At 41.6% G+C, this 17,933-nt stretch overlaps 3 protein-coding genes across 3 annotated transcripts in view; 1 reads left to right on the top strand and 2 right to left on the bottom strand.

The window, feature by feature from the left end:
- Positions 1–134: 134 nt before the first annotated feature.
- On the bottom strand, positions 135–5,151 carry eif2b5 (eukaryotic translation initiation factor 2B, subunit 5 epsilon). Its single transcript, XM_068738206.1, has 16 exons — positions 4,963–5,151; positions 4,593–4,717; positions 4,320–4,505; positions 4,014–4,191; positions 3,856–3,936; positions 3,700–3,777; positions 3,301–3,613; positions 3,031–3,176; positions 2,195–2,339; positions 2,006–2,107; positions 1,809–1,910; positions 1,341–1,431; positions 1,120–1,243; positions 901–1,026; positions 660–770; positions 135–414 (listed from the first exon to the last, which is right to left on the bottom strand). Exons 1-16 carry the CDS (start codon positions 5,110–5,112, stop codon positions 352–354), a joined length of 2,121 nt encoding a protein of 706 aa, XP_068594307.1. The 5' UTR covers positions 5,113–5,151; the 3' UTR covers positions 135–351.
- An 825-nt stretch (positions 5,152–5,976) lies between these two features.
- Positions 5,977–9,649, bottom strand: LOC137866158 (crystallin J1C-like). The gene is made up of 10 exons (XM_068701860.1): positions 9,515–9,649; positions 8,659–8,725; positions 8,171–8,347; positions 7,791–7,889; positions 7,604–7,696; positions 7,362–7,518; positions 6,987–7,102; positions 6,674–6,751; positions 6,382–6,521; positions 5,977–6,284 (listed from the first exon to the last, which is right to left on the bottom strand). Exons 2-10 carry the CDS (start codon positions 8,723–8,725, stop codon positions 6,186–6,188), a joined length of 1,026 nt encoding a protein of 341 aa, XP_068557961.1. The 5' UTR covers positions 9,515–9,649; the 3' UTR covers positions 5,977–6,185.
- A 2,294-nt stretch (positions 9,650–11,943) lies between these two features.
- Positions 11,944–17,933, top strand: part of casq1a (calsequestrin 1a) — a 9,001-nt gene continuing 3,011 nt past the window's right edge. Inside the window, exons 1-7 of the mRNA XM_068738061.1 lie at positions 11,944–12,319; positions 15,648–15,741; positions 15,999–16,099; positions 16,302–16,413; positions 16,704–16,777; positions 17,661–17,791; positions 17,898–17,933. The exon at positions 17,898–17,933 is cut by the window's right edge and continues 10 nt beyond it. Coding sequence (XP_068594162.1) covers positions 12,083–12,319; positions 15,648–15,741; positions 15,999–16,099; positions 16,302–16,413; positions 16,704–16,777; positions 17,661–17,791; positions 17,898–17,933 — 785 coding nt within the window. The 5' untranslated portion in view covers positions 11,944–12,082. The remainder of the gene's footprint in view (positions 12,320–15,647; positions 15,742–15,998; positions 16,100–16,301; positions 16,414–16,703; positions 16,778–17,660; positions 17,792–17,897) is intronic.

Raw genomic sequence — 17,933 nt, 5'->3', positions numbered from 1 at the left:
ACCCTAAACACAATCTTTTTTAAGTGATGTGTTTGTATTTAATAAAACATTGAGGCAACTGTTCTATTGTATTAACTATTATAACACTGAGTGAGACAGTTTGTGTTGTTGACAGATGATGCATCTCTCAGCAGTCTGAGGGTCTTTCTTCTTTATTTGGATGTTGGCGTTCACAGCACACAGCCCTTACATGACGTGGCACTATGGGATCAAATGCATGTCAGCTTGAACTGTACAGAGAAGATCCTGGTGGATATTAGTAGTAGAAAGCTGCCGTGGAGGGTAAAACCAGCTGCCTGAATCCCTTTATCCAAACAGTTTTAAACTTTGTCCTTTCTTAAGTGCTCCTCGTTATTCCCCTTCCTCCTCTGAAGACTCCTCAGCCTCCTCCAACCACTGGATGAACTTCTGTAGCTGTTGGAGATAAAAGTGACAGACGGGGTTGTGAGAAAGCTTCTGAAAACAAAAAACATACTTTCAAGTGATTCAAGTCCCCCATGCATAGTTTATTAATATTTTCTTCCTCTACATTGTTTTAAATCATTTTGAAATGCTTTATATCACACCATCTTACCACATCATCCAGACTTCCACCCTTTATTGTATAACTGAAGTGATGTCCTAACTGTCCTGTGTGACCCGGCTCACCCTGTACCTACCCCCTGGTTCTTGCGGAGCTGCCTGCTCTTGTCGGTGGTGGCTCCCTGCGAGAACCAGCGCAGTATCGTCTCCTCCTCCAGGATCTCCAGCTGGTACATGTTCATCAGGACCTGGATGAGGGGGAAAAAAAACACCCACAGCATCTTCAGCACCAGGTACTTGGTGAACGCAGAGCAAACTGCAGAATACTTTTCTCAGCAGTCAACAGGTTTCTGGACGGTAGCGCTGATCGACACTGACCTTGACCATAGCAGCCCAGTGGCTCTCCTGCTCCAGGAAGTGTTCCTCAAAGGCAGACAGACAGTCTAGATGGTCCTGTGCTCTCTTCACATAGTTCTTAAACACCGGCGCCCACTTCTTCAGTAACTGCGAGACGGACAAAGACAAAAGTGTAAACTAAATATTGAGGATCTTTACTTTCCATCGTGCCAACACTTGACACACGTAAGATGTATTTACCGGTAGGAGCAGAGCAACGTATTGTGATGGGGTAAGCTGGGGGCCCTGCTGCTGGAAAGGGTACTCCAGCACCACTCTGGTTAAAATCTGCATCACCTCTTTCAAGGTGATGTTGTAGGCGTACCTGAAGAGAAAGAATGTGTCAAACTGAAAGTGCAAAAAAACGGCCACTTTGAAAAAGAGAGCAATAGAGATGCGGGCAAGTTTAAGCCCTTCCTTACTTGAGAGAGTTGATCTCAAGCACGAGATTGTCAAAGCTGATGTTTTCCTCCAAACCTCTCTGCAGAGTCCCGAGCACCTCCAGCTGGAAGACTACACATGGACAGACCAATGAAGAAGAGTCAGAGAGGAGGACGTCTCAACCCAAACGCACAACAGAGAGGCTGAAGTCCTCACGCATTAAAAATAAAATAAAATCAGAGCCCAGAGAGACTTAAATATTGTGACACATGGCAACCCTATTTTGCATCCCTTAAGTGATTAATACATTTCATTCTGTTAAGTGATTATCGTATTTCCAGATGTTCTGTCTGAAATCGGCTAATTCCCACAATCAATTTTCTGGGAGTAATCAGATTGATCAGAGTACGATGATGATCGCTGGTTTTGTTGTTGTTCATTTTGTCTCTTGGGCCAGTAGGGGGCAGTCACATGGTTCCACACACACAGGTGAAATGAACGACTCTCACCTTTGACATCATCCATCTCGGGGGAGGGGATCACAGGGTCATCAGGATCATCGGGCTCGCTGTCCTCACTTTCACTCTCGGGGTCAGGATTCAACACCAAACCTGTTGCACAGGAACCAAAAAGCCAGAATGCTGGGACACGGACCATAGCGTCATGGGATTTTTTATTTTTTTCTCTTACTATGACGCTATCCTACCCCAGAGACATTGGGCCAGCTCTTCATCCTCTGTGTCATCCACACTGTTGGCCTTCCAGATGTAGCCTTTTCCCTCGGCTCCTACCTCAGCTGGGTTAAACACTGGAGCACAGGACAGTCGCTCATTACCACAAACGATTAAGCATTTCATGTCATTCACGCACACGTCGGTACACACTCAATACACACCTTTCAGTTTGGTTTTGTCTTTGCTGTGACTAACCGCGGCATCGTCACTCAGGAATTCATCATCATCCTCCTCTTCCTCCTCGTCTGGATGGTGCATGGACACCACAGTGCCCTCAGGGAGAGACATGTTTGGTCCAATCACCACCTTGAAAACAGTTCCCAGCAAATTAAGTGATGAGATAGAGATAGTCACGGGTTCACGGAAAGTGGTCGATTTATATATATAAAAATAATGAAAATAAAAATATGCATTGTCCAAATAAACCGCAGGACTTAGCAGCAAATCTGCAGCCAAAACCTACAAACTAAGAACTAAGAAGTTCTGCAAACTCATCAACATTTGATTGACCAGCTTTTATTTTTTTAAAGAGGGTTCATATGTGCTGGCTAATAAGAGTTAGCAGTTGAAACATTTGAAACAGTTTCAATGTCTGAATGAGTTGAGTTTTGTAGCTTTTGAAACAAGGTAAAAATGTAAATAACTTCAAATGTTTTTAAATGTCGATAATTTGCTTGTATGATGTTGTACTAGTTACAGTTGAAGTTGAAGCAGTTGTTTTGTCAATTTAAATGTTAATCGCTGCGATGAGTTGACGTTTCAGTTGAAGTGAAAGTGCTGAAAACAGTTGAACTGTTAATTTAAGGGTTGATCTAAAGATACAGGATGAAAGAAGTTGAAATGTCAGTTGAAAAGTAAGAGATGAAAGCAGTTGGATTGTCGGCTGGTGTGCAAAGTGGTGCAATCAGTTGAAATGTCAGTTCATCAAAACTCACTTATTTGAAATACAAGCTAATTGTAATGAAGAATAAATAATAAAAATACATGCATTGCTTACATTATACGCCACCACACACTGTTTATTTAGCTTCACGCCTTCTTTGATCTCTGCCTTGTCGCAGACCACAGACTGGCTGATCTCCACGTTGCTGGCAATGTGAACATTATTCCAGATGTAGGCATGGTCAAGGGTTACATCGTCACCTGTTGTGTTAAAAAAAGGGGGACTGTTAACACCACTTTTATTACGTACTTGTATGTAATCTCCTACTTTCACATACACAAATTAGCCCTTTTAGTTTCGGATGCTGCCGGTCAGGGAGCTCACCTATGGTGCAATTGTTACCGATGACGCTGTTATAAATGTAACAGTTGGCGCCAATGCTAGTGTCCGAGCCGATGAGGACGTTCTCCTCCATCTGGCTGCCTTGGCCCAGGCTGACTCCGGACCCTCGGTAGACGTTGTGGCGAGAATACGTGCAGCTTCGTCCCTTCTGGTCAATGAAGTTGGCCTCGGGGGTGAGCGGGTAGACCCACCGCCGCACGAGGTCCGACGACACCGAGTCATACATGAGGAGGTTGGACACTCGGACGCCGTAACCATCCTTGGTGACGTGCATGTGTATCTGGTTGCCCAGAATCTAAATAGAATAAAGTATGCACTGAATGGCATCCGTAGAATAACATGATCCAAATTTCCATTAAAACAACTATGGCCACGCCATACCTCTTCATTGACCAACATCCCTCTGACAAAGTCATTCCTAGTCTGGTAGTCAAAATTGTCAGTGAAGAGCTCAGCAACCTGAAAAATGAGAAAACACTTGTTACCTCAATCACTAATGGTCAGTTGAATGGCTCCGGTCTGTGTTTGGAAACTAACCTGTGGAGAGCAGATACTGATGTGACAGTCCAGGAGGTCGTGTCTGATTTCAAACTCATCGCTCGCACTGTGGAAAATGTTCTGCGAAACAAACAACAGTCAATTGCCAATCAAAAGCCCCAGTAAGTTAAAGACGTGAGGAGATGTGGACCTCCTACCATGGGGAACTGCAGCCTCTTCAGCCCTTGGGTCTTCTGGTAGTGTAAAATCCGCTGGTTCCTGCTGTCCATAGCAACAATGACATCATCCTCCTCGCAGCGGGACTTGTGACCCGGCGACGATTCCTTGAAGATCATCGTCATCACTGAGATGTTCTTCTCCATCTTTCGACGATACCTGTGCGCAAGCAAAACGACACACAGTATTAGAGCAGCACAGATAGATCGCATATATTTTTACTAATAATCAAATTTCTCCAGACTTATTATTTTCTCTTATTTTTTCTCTACTTATTATTCTCTTACCTGTGCTCGTGCAGTGCTGGACCGACGTCAATATTTGATACCACGTCTCCGTAGACCAACACAAAGTCCGACCGCAGAAGGGACTTGGCATCAACATCCCTTAAAACGTCCCCTAGGGAGCGGTACTGCTCCGAGGAGATGATGTGAACGGTGTTAGGAGAGGTGGGTCGGCACCACTTCGACTTCCTGTCAAACATAGTGACAAGTCACAATCTGTCATTGAAGCCAATTTGCACAGATGATGATGAACACACAGCACTAGTGAACACTTACAGCAGGTGTTCCTTGATTTCACTGGCCATCCAGCAGCAGAAGACGAACGTCTCCTGCACCCCAGTGGACGTGAGGAACTCCAATGTGTAGTCGATCATGGAGACATTACCCAGCGGCAGCAGAGCCTGTCATCATTGAAAACGTGACAGATGTCATGAGTGTAACTGTGAGTAACTGTTCAGAGTCAGGGTGGAAATAAGACCCCAAGCACTGTTAAACAAAACCAATCCAAACAAATAAGAGCTTAATAGTGACGTGTTTAGCTCTGTTATAATGGTTTCATCAGTGTCGGGGCAGCCCTGTCACTGTTTACAGCATGGATATTAGTTAGCAACCGTTAGCGCTCCCGTTAGCTTAGCTCGGTGCCTACCCTTGGCTGGTCTTTGGTCACCGGGAAAAACCTCCGGTTGAAGCTGTCAGCGACTAAAACGGCCTGCAGCGGCTGCTCCTCTTCCTCCTGCTCGTCTGCACCTTTTCTACCTGAAAGGCCCGAACGACTCTGTTTTCCTCTACCGGCCATGTTTGACTCCCAAGTGCCAGTGCTAACCAACTCTGTCGTCAGACACAGCTACGGTGGCTGCGGTAGGACAATCCTTCTGCATGGTTGTAGTGAAATTGGTGTTCGCACGTTGCAGGATTCCTAGTGCCTTTGTTTACATTGGTTGGATTCCAACTACTTACTTTGTCTGGGGTATTACTCTAGAATCCTATTATCAACTAAATGTATCATTGCTGTTACCTTACAGGAATAGAAAAAAATATATATATATATAGTTTTTAAAAGGGTTTGAAATTTGGAAAAAAGTATTCTTTGTAAATATATTAACAACCACTACAGATAGCATTCTTTTACCTATTGTATTGTCTACTAAATTAAACAAAACATGGAAAAGGTTCACACAAAAGCCATGTCAGAATATTTTGTAAATATATATCCTTGAGTACCTGAAAAAAATATTTGGGAGAAACTTCGTAACTAACCGCCCAAAAATCACAACTGTAATCCAATTATTTCAAGTACATTGATACTCTGATAAGCAGATTTTTTCTTCTTCTTTTTTTCCTTTACTGGTGTTTGGCTGCATCAAAATTTTACTACAAATTTTCAATTACAGTCAACCCACATAAGAGTACTATCTAATGGAGGCATATTTGAAAACTCCCATTCAAAATGCAAGTATAAAGATACTTCTTACCTTTCATGGCAGCAGAGGATAGTCACACAGTACATCACTCAGTCATACTGACTCTCAGGGATTGATGATATGAATTATATTTGAATGAAAACATGTTAGTGCTGTATTATTAGGTTATTATCTTCATAATAACAAGCTTTACAGTCATTGGTTGACACACTTTGCACAAAAGATTCTTTATAACATGATATTTTTCAGAATGACTTTATTGCAGAAGAACCCGGCTACTGAACATCTGAACCAACATGTTTAACTTCATCAGAGACAAAAACATCTGGCTCCTGCCGTCCAACAGTTTAGGCAAGAACCTTCATTCACTGTTCTGTGAAAGCTCAACAGTTTTTCATTTTGTCCTTAGCCACCTCAAGCAAAATACACTGCCAGAAAAAGAAAACAACTACTGGTGTTGTTTGGTTATCTTCTTGGCATGCTCCAACACGGAGTCATAGCGCAGGGTATTGGATGTCCAGGAACATGGAATTTCCTCAAATCCAATCTGTGAGGATTCAAATAGCACATTTCATAAATCATTGAAAATACAATGCTTGTATATTATTGAATATAACGACTGTAACATTAGCACACAGTCATACCTGGGCCCCAAGACAGGCTCCAATGAAGGACCCTCTGCTACAGGTGCATCCCCCACAGCTCATGGTGTCTCTGACAGCCTGCTCATAGTGCTTGGCTGTCAGGACTCCATGTAGCGCTGCTTGGAACGCACCGGGCAACCCTGAAAGAACATCAGCACCAGATATGAATGAAGCGAGAGCATTGTAACTGGTTGCCTCAGAATTTGTCTTGCACAGTATGTGATAGCTGCCCGGGTCACGGTAAGTACTCCAATTCTGATGAAAGAGGTTCAAACGAGCTTTGTGAGGATACCTCATGTGTTTGGAAACACAGTGGGGATTAGCTCCTGAGGAGTCTTTGATAGATTCTTCTTCACCTCGTGAATGTGCCCTGGAATCAATCAGAGAAGAGGGTACACTCACACTCACTCAAATTAAATACAATAAACACGTCACGTAAAAATGTGAAGGTACATAAAACATACGTTGTTGCATTTAATTATTTTTTCTTCATTTAAACTAAGTAACTATTCAGTATATTTAACTCGCACAAAATGAGGAAGGGTCAACCCTTTAATCACATGACTTTGGTGTAGTGAAGCAACAGAGCTGCAGGCCTCACATACCAATGACTGCTTTGTCCAGATCCTGGGGCTGCTTTCTGTTTGGGTCACTGAGCTGGTCGAGCACCGAGTCCAAGGCTTTGGGATCCGGACCATTCAGGATGTAATGCTCCAGGAACCTGGGGAAACAAGTCAACGTACAATCCATTATATACATATATTCAAATTCAAATTTAGAATATCCGTTGACAGTCCTAGTTGGCTGTAATAACGTACATTTTTGTCCTTTTCTACTGCAACAAATTTTTGTGCCTTCTTTTTTTGTCCTTTATTTGTTTCAGATCCCAGATTCTGAAATGAGCAGTATTATCGGCAGTACCATAAAGTGACAATAGTAAAGTTAGAGCGAACTGATGTATGTATGGTAAACGTACTGACCTTGCAGCAGCTAGAGTCTCTGCCACACATGCATCATTGTTCTGGGTGACACGGACGGCCTGCTCAACTTTTTCCAGCATGTCAGGCTTTCCTGCATAAAAAGCCACTACAGGGGCCAGTTTGGCTATTCCATCAATCTGACAGTCGTTCTCACAGCCTGCGGAAAAACACAACACATTAGTTAAGAGCCGTTTCCCTTCGTTCTGTCTTTAGTTATTGTTATAAAATGACTACAGGTCTACCTGTCTCCTCTTTGCCTGCATCCACATTCTTCAGGAAGCTCTTCAAACTCGCTTGTCTCCATGGTCCCTGGATGGGCAGCTGAGGTCTTGGCCCTGTTGTAAACAAGGACAAACACATCATCAGTTGAATTAATTCTTCTGCAACGACATAATAAACTTCTCCTCTTCTGCTGGATAGTTTTCCTACCTCCTTTCTCTCTGTAAGGATCGTTGACAGGCGTGTCATACTCGGATCCAGGACCAAAGAATGTCACTGTCCTCTGCTTCAGATCGTCAACATTTAGACCTAGCCATATAGGTTACATAAATTAGACAAGGGAAAACATGAAACTCACATGTGAAGTCACACAATCGGGACATTGAAATTGGTGAGATTGGTAGATATAAATATTTAACGGAGGGTCTTATGTTGGGATAATTCAGGTGTGGGGAGGATGAGTATGCTACATCTCCACAACACACAGGGCTAATTGTAGTGTCAACAATGATGGGAGATGCTGACTTAAAACCTGTTCTTTCGAGGCTTTATTTTCCTATCAGGTCGATAAGATGAAGAAGCAAGCCTACCCCCACATTCAGACAGGGACTCCAGCAGAACAAAGGCCTGGTCACCGTAGCAGCTCTGCTGGCCCGTCTGCCTCCTGTAGAAAGGGTTGGCCGACTCGGAGCAGAACTCAGGGTTTGGATGCTGAGCCAGAATCCCCTGCAGCTTCTGGAGGTCATACACCCAGTGGAGGGGCTGCGCTGTAGGGGACGAGACAGCGGCTTCGTTTCACTTTGATCAGAAACAGAAGTTCCTTGACGTCAATCGACTGGCTGAGTGCAGAAAAGGCGCTACAACATGCAAAAACCATGTGTATTGTCTTTAAGCGTAAAGAAATAAAGGTAGCATCTCAACAGAAAAGTGCCTGCTGTTGTTAAGGAAGTGAATAAAACAAAGAAGAAACTTGTAGAGTATTAAAACAGGGGGTAGCATAAGGAACATTTTTTACCTTAAGACATTGTACTGACTACATAAGATACAATACCACACTACACTTTGACAGACTTGTTACCTGCTGCATCTGCAACTGCTGATCCTACGATGGCTCCCATCGCTCTGTTGGCCAGAGATGCAGCCATCTGTAAAAACATGCAAAATAATGTTGGAATTTAGGAGAACTGTACTATTTGTTGACAAATATATGGTTATTATTGTAATTACAGCTGAAAGTGTTAATTAGTCAGCTCAGCTTGAAATTGCTCCCGTAGCTGTGCCTACGGTGTGTAGATACTGAATTGTAAGTCGCTTTGGATAAAAGCGTCTGCTAAATGACTGTAATGTAATGTAATCATAACTCAGCAGGCAGTTAATTAGCCACAATAATCATAATAGTTTAGGTCACTTTACAGGCAGAACCACACAATACTCTCTAGTGTGACGCTTTGCAGCTCATCTCTGATCACATCATTGTAAACTGAGTGTTTTGGGGGTTTTAGACTGAAGAAGAGATTTGCAGTATGTCACCTTGAGCTCTAGGACATTGTGTAAAGGCATCTTTCTCTATTTTATGAAAGATCACAGACTAAAGAGCATCGATTAACCAAAATAATAATCTCTTTTAAAGTATATCTGCACCATAGAGATACTATTATATTTCAGTGATCTGCACTCTACTACCGTTTTCTATGATATCTGACAGGCTGCGTGTTAGCTTTGAATACTAACGCGATGGTTAATGGTTAAAAGGATGTTAGTTACGTGTAAAGTAGCGTTATCTACTGCCAGTACCGTCTGACTTTAGTGCAGCATTGTTTATCTCTACAACGACGACTGGGCCAAGCAGCAGCAGCAGCACTGCTAGCTAACGTGAACTAACTGAAAGTCGTGAGGCATTAAGATAAATACTGGCTGACATTAAGAAGCCTTACCTTAAACTCCGTGTAATATAACGTTATACGTACAAACTAACAGTGACAGTCAGGTCGCACTTTTTACATGTTACTCATTAATGAAGTAAGTTCAATAAACAGTGTTCCTAAAACATGTTATGAAACGTTGTAGCACCGCCCACGAGGGAGGAAGACTATAACCCCGCCCCCCTCTGAGCACACTTTGACCAACATTTGATGAATACTGTCAAAGCTGGAAGACACTTAAGCTTTCAATACTTCAGTGTACAACAAAGTTGTGGTAATATGTTGAATTTCATAGATTGCACATACCCCAATACCCCAAACACTGACAAATTGACAATAGACGAATAAGAACTTTCTAGTTTGTACCAGTGTAAAGTCAAAATCCAGTATTCAATTTTCAATAGTCCATTAAACCTTCTTAAATTGGCAGCATTTATAGTGATAGTCACAACACACAGGGCTCAGAGACCCAGGGCAGCTGGATTAGGACTTTAGTTGCAGTTTAGAGAAAAAATAGCTCCGTCTACTGACCAGTACAGGTAACTGCAGCAGAAATGAGTGAACGGAAACGATTGCTCCCTCTTGTGGACAAACCATCACATAGAGACTCTCTACCTGAAGGCCTTACTCACATGTGTGTAGATTCGTGATAGCAAACACATTAATGTTATTTTATAGCAGCACAAACATGACATCTAATGAAAATAGAACCATTTCAACTTTTGAGGAAACATTTTGCTAGATTATATTGGGTTAAAGAGGGCCTAGATGCTGTGGGTTGCCATATAGGTACAGGGTTTATGAAATATAACAGCAGTAATTTATTCCTATTGAAGCCTTTGTACTCTGTACATCAAAGGGTAAATCCACAGTGAAAGACAAAAGGCAAAAACAAATAATTGCATTGCACATAAAATCACCTCAGTCAGTGATGGACAGCTGGTGTTTTCAATCATCAAAGTTAAAACACCTGCTGTGACATCACTGATTGGGATATGGCCAAAAGTGGGACGTGAATGAAAATTTCAGCTTGTGGAGTGATAGCAATTTGCCATAAAATCGAATATTACAAAAGCATAGAATAGTTAACTGTGGTGTCTGAATACAACGCATTTTTTTGTTAATGTGCTAAACTGGCGGAAATATTTTCAAATTTTTTAATAAGTTGTGTCTGATTTAGGACCAGAGAATGGTGATGGAAGCTGTTAAAGAAGATGTTATGTGACTGCATGAGGTGGAAATTATACCCCCATTCATTTTAGCCTCTATCTCATGTTATTTATTTACATGTTTATAGTAACACAGTGAGCCACAGTATAGTTTTGAATGCCATAGTCACTGACACCACACGTAACCCCCCCCCCCCTCCCCCCATACCATGACTATCACACACACATACAGTCAGTGCATCCCTCACCGACATCCTTCAAACAGAATCTTTCCGCTTTAACTCTCCAGGCTGCATGTCCTGCTACAGGAGAGAGGGGTGAGTCGTGAACGTATGTGTGTTTTGGGAGTATTACGATACCATGTAGTCTCTATTTAAAGATTACCTCCTCCCTTTCAATCTGAAAAGTAATATCACATCATCCCAAGCACACATGCTGCACACATTGCACAGGACACTAGTGTACTGTATGTGGACCAGACTCAAAAAAATCCCCCTCCAAAAAATGCCACATGCCCCCCTCCTGTAAAACTCTACGTTTCACTTTATTCTTGAGTCAGGGCTAAGTGACACCTATGCACTGAATCCTCAGCAGGTGCACCACCCTCTCCTCTCTCCATGTCCCTGAGTGACCCAGTAGCACATTCTAGCGCTGCGCCGGTGCCAGCAGCAGCAAATTAGACACCAGCACCCCTGCCTGATATGTACTTCTCTGTCCCACATCCATTATTTTTAGCTGGGATGCAAGCCTCCATCTACACTTAATATGGGAAAAGATATCTCATATCCGCCACAACCTCTAAATCCATCATACTGTATGTTTGTTTCTTCAGTTGACACAAAGCAGCTTAACACACACACACACACACACACACACACACACACACACACACACACACACACACACACACACACACGTACACACACACATACACTCATTCCATCCTTCTTTATCTCTTTATTTCTTGCTTTTGAACTATTTCTCTCCACATCCATCCCTGTCTTCTCTTGTTCTCAGTGGATATGGAGAGAAAGAGAGCAGGTTGGTCCTCATCTCCTCACTCCACCCACTTGTACAGGCCTGTAACACACACACACACACACACACACACCCACACATACACACAAAGCTGTCACCCCAGCAACCCAAGTTGCCCCCACCTCATCTTTCCTGATTACACCCCACGTAGACATACACTTGCACCTATGTCAAACTTAGCCCAACCCCTCTTGCACCCTGTGCCCCACTGCCAGTTACCCATGTGAGGTTTTTAATAAGGTGGATGCAAGAGTCGGTCTTGCTCTCTTCTGGGTGACGCGGATTGGAAGGGGTTCTCTAAACTTTTAGCTTAACTTTTTTCTTTTACTTTGTGAAACTGTAAATACATCTACATTTATCCTAGAGAGGAGCCATGAAGTGGACCTGGGTGCTTGTGGCAGTCTTGCTGTCCTTTGGAGGGCTATCACTGGGCAAAGACAGCTTGGACTTCCCAGAGTACGATGGCAAGGACCGCGTACACGACCTCAACGCCAAGAACTATAAGTCTGTGATGAAGAAGTACGATGTCATGGTGGTGTACTACCATGACCATCCCGGATCCAGCCGCGTCGCCCAGAGACAGTTTGAGATTGAGGAGTTGACCCTTGAGGTGGGTTGAGTTGGGGACTATGGGTAAAATAAGGACGATAGCTTACTGATGGGGAAGCTGTATAACTAGTGCTGCCTTCATAGTGCAGAGCAGACAGAAACATTACACAGTCTTGAACTCTTGTATCTTGTATCAGTCTTGTATATTTTATCTAGTTTAATTTCATTTGGTTGCACAGAATTTGAATCGTGCAGATGTGTGTGACAGAATACTGCTGGTAGAGGAATTAAGCTTCAAATTGAAAATGTAAAAATAGATTTTTATAGTAAAAGTGCACATGTGTGGTTACAAGGAAAAGAAAGAGAATTTTGGCCAGCAAAGACTTTTTTTGCAAACTTTGAAATGGGTTAAATGTGACACTGAGCACAGGGGAAAGTGAGGCTGCTAGGTGGAAAATAGCTTTGCTGGATTCAGAAACGCTGATAGGTGAAGTCTCAAAAATGTGGCACAAGCCTGCTGTGTGTCGTCAGTGTCGTCCACCCAAGGCAAAGAGCTGAGCTGTGGATATCATGTATTCTGGCAAAGGCTGAGCTTGTGTGTGTGTGTGTGTGTGTGTGTGTGTCTGGTAGTTGGTGTACCTAAGGCACCTCTACCAGTATACCTCAGGCCTCCTTGTCAGCCTGGATACTCAGCAGTTTCAGGACATTCCTCACAGAGAGACATTACATCATCATTCAGCAAGCTTTCAGTATCAGCTCACAAACGCATCAAACCCTAACTGACCTGGGTCTGTCCTCATGTTACTTTAAAAAAAAAAAAACACACCGAATATCAAATGACACATACTCATACGCTGCATTTTTCAAGAAAATTCGTATTTGTGTTTCTTGTCCTTCTTGTCCACACATTTTAGATTGGACCAGAAACAGACCTGTCCGGTTCTTACTGTATTTTACACAAAATTTATATTGTTTGAAGAAATGCTGGACTAATACCTGCTGTGAAATTTGCAGTTCTATTAAAAAATACTTTTTTAATAGAACTGATTTTTAGAATAGATACACTGGATCATGTTGCAACCATATTCTAAGGCATTTGGCATGGTCACTGCACAGTGTATAATGAAAGCTGCTTCCTGAGACATTTTGTGTATTGTTATGTTTTAGGAGAGCTGCAAGCTTTGCTGGTGGCTCCTTTTAGAATTGGCTCGCCAAGCAGGCACAATTATAGAGAGGAAACCATGAATACACGCTGCTCCCCTTGGCATATCACATCCGATCAACAGCCTCTGGTGTCTCTGTATGGGGAGCCTTTGGGATCGGCCTCAGGGCTGGAGGCCAGCACTGGAGGTCTCTGGCTCCAGTAGTGCACCCTCAGCTCTGGGATTGACACTTGAAGTACTGTACTTGTCAGCGGATCCCAGAGCGCAGAGCATCACCACCACCACGCCAAAATAGTCCCTGGGCTGGTGGGGCTTCTGGTGCTATATTTATCCCAAGCTGCTTTTGTGGTGGGCCGAGCTCCCCGAAGGCTTGTGTTTCTTCTTATGAATGTATTATGATTTACCTTTAATAAGGATTTATTATTAGCAACAGGCAGCAGCAGCAAAAGGCTCGAGGCACTCTGTTCATGAAAAGTTAAATGAAATATGACATTTTGGGAGAGAGGAGGTCATAATTAAGTGTTTTCTCCCTTGGCCAAAGAAAAGTTTGATTATTGAGGTGGCCTAACAGTGTGACTGGAGTCTACTGTGTGTGTTAATGCTTAATCATTTTGCCATGTTTCCTAAATGCGCTGTGTAAATTGCTCACTGTCCGTGAAAACAGATTATACAAATGTGATGTATATAAGGATATGAAAATGGTGTGACAATGTATGTGGAAAAATAATTTGTGATCCACAGTACGGGGCAGGAAAAGTAAATTTCATCATGCTGTGTTCATATATTTGCTATATATATATATATATATATATATATATATATATATATATATATATATATATATATATACACACATATATAATCATATTTATATAATCTCAGTGTCTCAGTGAACAGGTACAAAATGGCAGCATTTAAGAAAAGAGCATTTTGCTGATCTATAGCTATGAAAATCCCATCTGAGATACTCAGCATGTTGGTTTAACTTTACATGTAGTTAGGGTGGTTCAGTTGCTCCAAAGAAATGGTACCAGCCACATTACAGCAGATACACCAATGTCTAACAACAACTCTGCATGTTTTATACTTGGAGGACATTTTCTTATTTAATCATAAAAATAAACTGCAGAAAAATTATGTCACCGGATAATTTAAATTGTTTATTTTGCATATTCAAATCCAGATAAACAACCTCTAATGTTTCTATGCAAATACACATGTTTATCTGCAATGTACCTCTCACTTGAAAGGCTTGTAATGTATTATTTGTATTAAAATGTTTACAAAGGAAAATGGAAAAGAATTAGAAAATGACCAGCATAAAGTGTTTTTTCACATCTTTTTATTACGATTTATCTACAAATGTGTCCTTCAGTTGCTTGGATAGTATGAAGCCTTACTTACCTCAATCACTTGCCCTTTAAAAGTTTTTAATAGCCTACTTAAATGCCAAGAGGGTGAGGTCTGCAACAAAATATAGTTCAATGCAAAAAAAGCTAAAGTCACAGTAAAACCAAATACTGTACTTAAAGACTACATTTTTTTTAAACGTATATAATGTTAGGTGTATGTATACTTTTGCATTAAGGATATATTCGCAAATATTCTACACCTGTCGCTAAGCAACAAACTCACTAACTAAACTGCTGCACTGTGCCCCACCCATCAACAAAACAATTAGAAGAAAAAACAATAATGATCTGCACAACAACATGCAGGACATTCTGGTTAATAGTCAAACTATTTATGCCAGTAAAAGCAGCTGCTCAAGATCTCTCACACCAGTGTGTGTGTGTGTGTGTTTGTGTGTGTATGTGTGTGTATGTGTGTGTGTGTGTGTGTGTGTGTGTGTGTGTGTGTGTGTGTGTGTGTGTGTGTGTGTGTGTGTGTGTGTGTGTGTGTGTGTGTGTGTGTGCTTATTACCATCCAAACACACTGACACAACCCTCGAACCACTTCCTCAATGCAGTGTGTCTGTGCACTGCCATTGGTGGAACCGACTGTCAGTCATGAGGTTCAAGTTTCATACAGATTTAGAAAGTGCATGAGCAGCGCTCTGAAAAGCAGGCTTTTATGGTAATGAAACTACTGAGTGAGACAACTTTGTCAAAACGGTATAAATGTGCATGAGATACTGAACACTCATGCAGGCTTGTATTCCCATGTTTTATTGGCTAAACTGGCATACCATGTCCTCGGTTATATGACAGCGTCTTTGTTTTACAGCTTGCAGCCCAGGTCCTGGATGAGTTTGATGAGGAAGATATCGGAGTCGGCCTCATTGATGCAAAGCACGACAAAGCCGTTGCTAAAAAATTAGGTAAACCCTGAGTAACATAACTGCAGACACCTATAATTTAACACAATGCAACATTATTTTACAATGGCTAAGAATTTGAACTAACCTGTCTAACTAGAGTAGCTTTCAGGGATGTGACCTGCTCTACTTTCATGAAACGATAAAATAAGTAATGGGTTACTCCCTGAGCTGGCACCTCACTAGTTTAAAAAAATGTGGGACGGATGAGGCCAACTTGTCAACATGTGTGACCTTGTGCTTCTTCTCTTTTCCCCCAGGCCTTGATGAGTCCGACAGCATCTTCATCTTCACAGATGATGAAGTCATAGAATATGATGGCGAGCTTGCAGCAGACACTATTGTGGAGTTCATCTTTGATGTTCGTGAGGATATAATCTCCCAGTTAATAGCCTGCTTTATTTTAGAAAAGAAAACATAAATCCCAGTTTGCTTTCTTTGAAGATGACACACAGAATCTGACTCTGTGTCTTCTTTTCTCTGTCACCTTCAACTTCATTGCCCCCCCCCCCCCCCCCTCACCCTTTTTTTGTATTCTCCATGACCCTCCTTTTCCTTCATAGGTTCTTGAGGACCCAGTGGAAATTATTGACAATAATAGGGAACTGAAAGGGTTTGAAAACATCGAAGAGGACATCAAACTGGTGGGCTACTTTAAGAGTCACAAGTCAGAACGTAAGAATCTGTACTGTGATGGCATGATAACCTGTTCTAATTTGTTTTTTTTACAGTTGCTTTTCAACATAAATGCTCATGATTGCATATTGAAGCAAGTGCAACAGAGACCAGGGTCAGATTGCTTGATTTAACTTTGAGCTGCATGACTGATTTGATTTTTAAATGGATTTGCAAGTGACAACAATAGGAGCCGCATTAATGATGACTGCAACAAGTCTACATTCTTAGATATTTCATGCAGGGGCTGATCTACTGAAACAACTTGATGGATGCCTGTCAAATTTCAGATTTTGAGGCTTTTGCCGATGCTGCTGAAGAGTTCCATCCTCACATCAGCTTCTTTGCCACATTTAATCCCAAGGTGAGTAATAAATATTATTATCTTACGTTTGATCAGACACACTTAAAAGCCCATAATAAGACTGGGTAGAATAAATAAATACAAAACTAACTTTAAACCTTTATATGTCTATCATATGTATAGTTAATTGGTCCATTACTGATATCAAAATGTTAATTAGTGCAGCTTTAACATAATTAAGTAAAACATACACACATTGTTTTAAAGCAATCAGCCAAAAATCTAGCCTTGAAGAAGTAAAGCCCTCTTTGAGGATTAGAACATATTTAGTTCCATGTATTTAAAACCTATACTGAACAATATATTTTCTGCATTTTAATTGTCTGCTGAATCAGAGGAGTTTGATGAGGAATAGGTTGGTGGGTAGACAACTATAATGTCTGAGGTAAGCAATGTTGCCCTTTAAAACACTAAGCTTTCAGCTGGGGAAAATGTCCTTCTGTCTTCTGTCAGACAGCTTCCCAAAAGTCCTCAATGAAAGAAAAAATGTCCCTCCTCAGGGTTTCTTACTTATCTGTATATTGAAAAGTAAGAAGTACACTGACAGTCCTGTTTGTCCAAATAAACATTGGTCTGCAGATTAGCCACTGAACATTCAATAAACCTTTGTTGGTGCGCTGAAGAACATGAACTGAAGTGTCTGTTAAAAGTTTTATCGCTCTCAATTAACATACCTAAAACACAACCAGTATCTACGCTGCGTATACAATTCAAAACATATTTTTTGTCCTCAAACATGACCAATAATTTTAATTTATTTATACAAACTAAATTGGTGAAATATTTTGTGAATTAAATTTTTTTGTTATAAACCATTAACATGGTTCCAATGGTCCTTTGTGCTTAGGATTAGTGGTTCTAATACTTTGGTCGTGTGTTACAGGTTGCCAAGGCTCTGGAGCTGAAGCTCAATGAGGTGGATTTCTATGAACCCTTCATGGATGATCCAGTGGTCATCCCAGGAAAACCTTACACTGAGGAGGAGCTGGTGAAATTCATTGAAGATAATGACAGGTAAGTCCTATCAATGCTATGCTACAATTATATCATGAGGTAAGAGCTCAACGGTCCACAATGAAAAACAAAACGTGTAAAAACTTGTTCCTCTGTGATTTTTAAGGCCAACCCTGAGGAAGCTGCAGCCACACAACATGTA

Source organism: Cebidichthys violaceus, unplaced genomic scaffold (genome assembly GCF_023349555.1).
Source record: "Cebidichthys violaceus isolate CVI_PGR_0920_01 unplaced genomic scaffold, fCebVio1.0.p SCAF_8, whole genome shotgun sequence".
In the NCBI taxonomy this organism is placed as follows: Eukaryota; Metazoa; Chordata; class Actinopteri; order Perciformes; family Stichaeidae; genus Cebidichthys; species Cebidichthys violaceus.
This window is presented reverse-complemented; position numbering and strand designations above follow the sequence as displayed.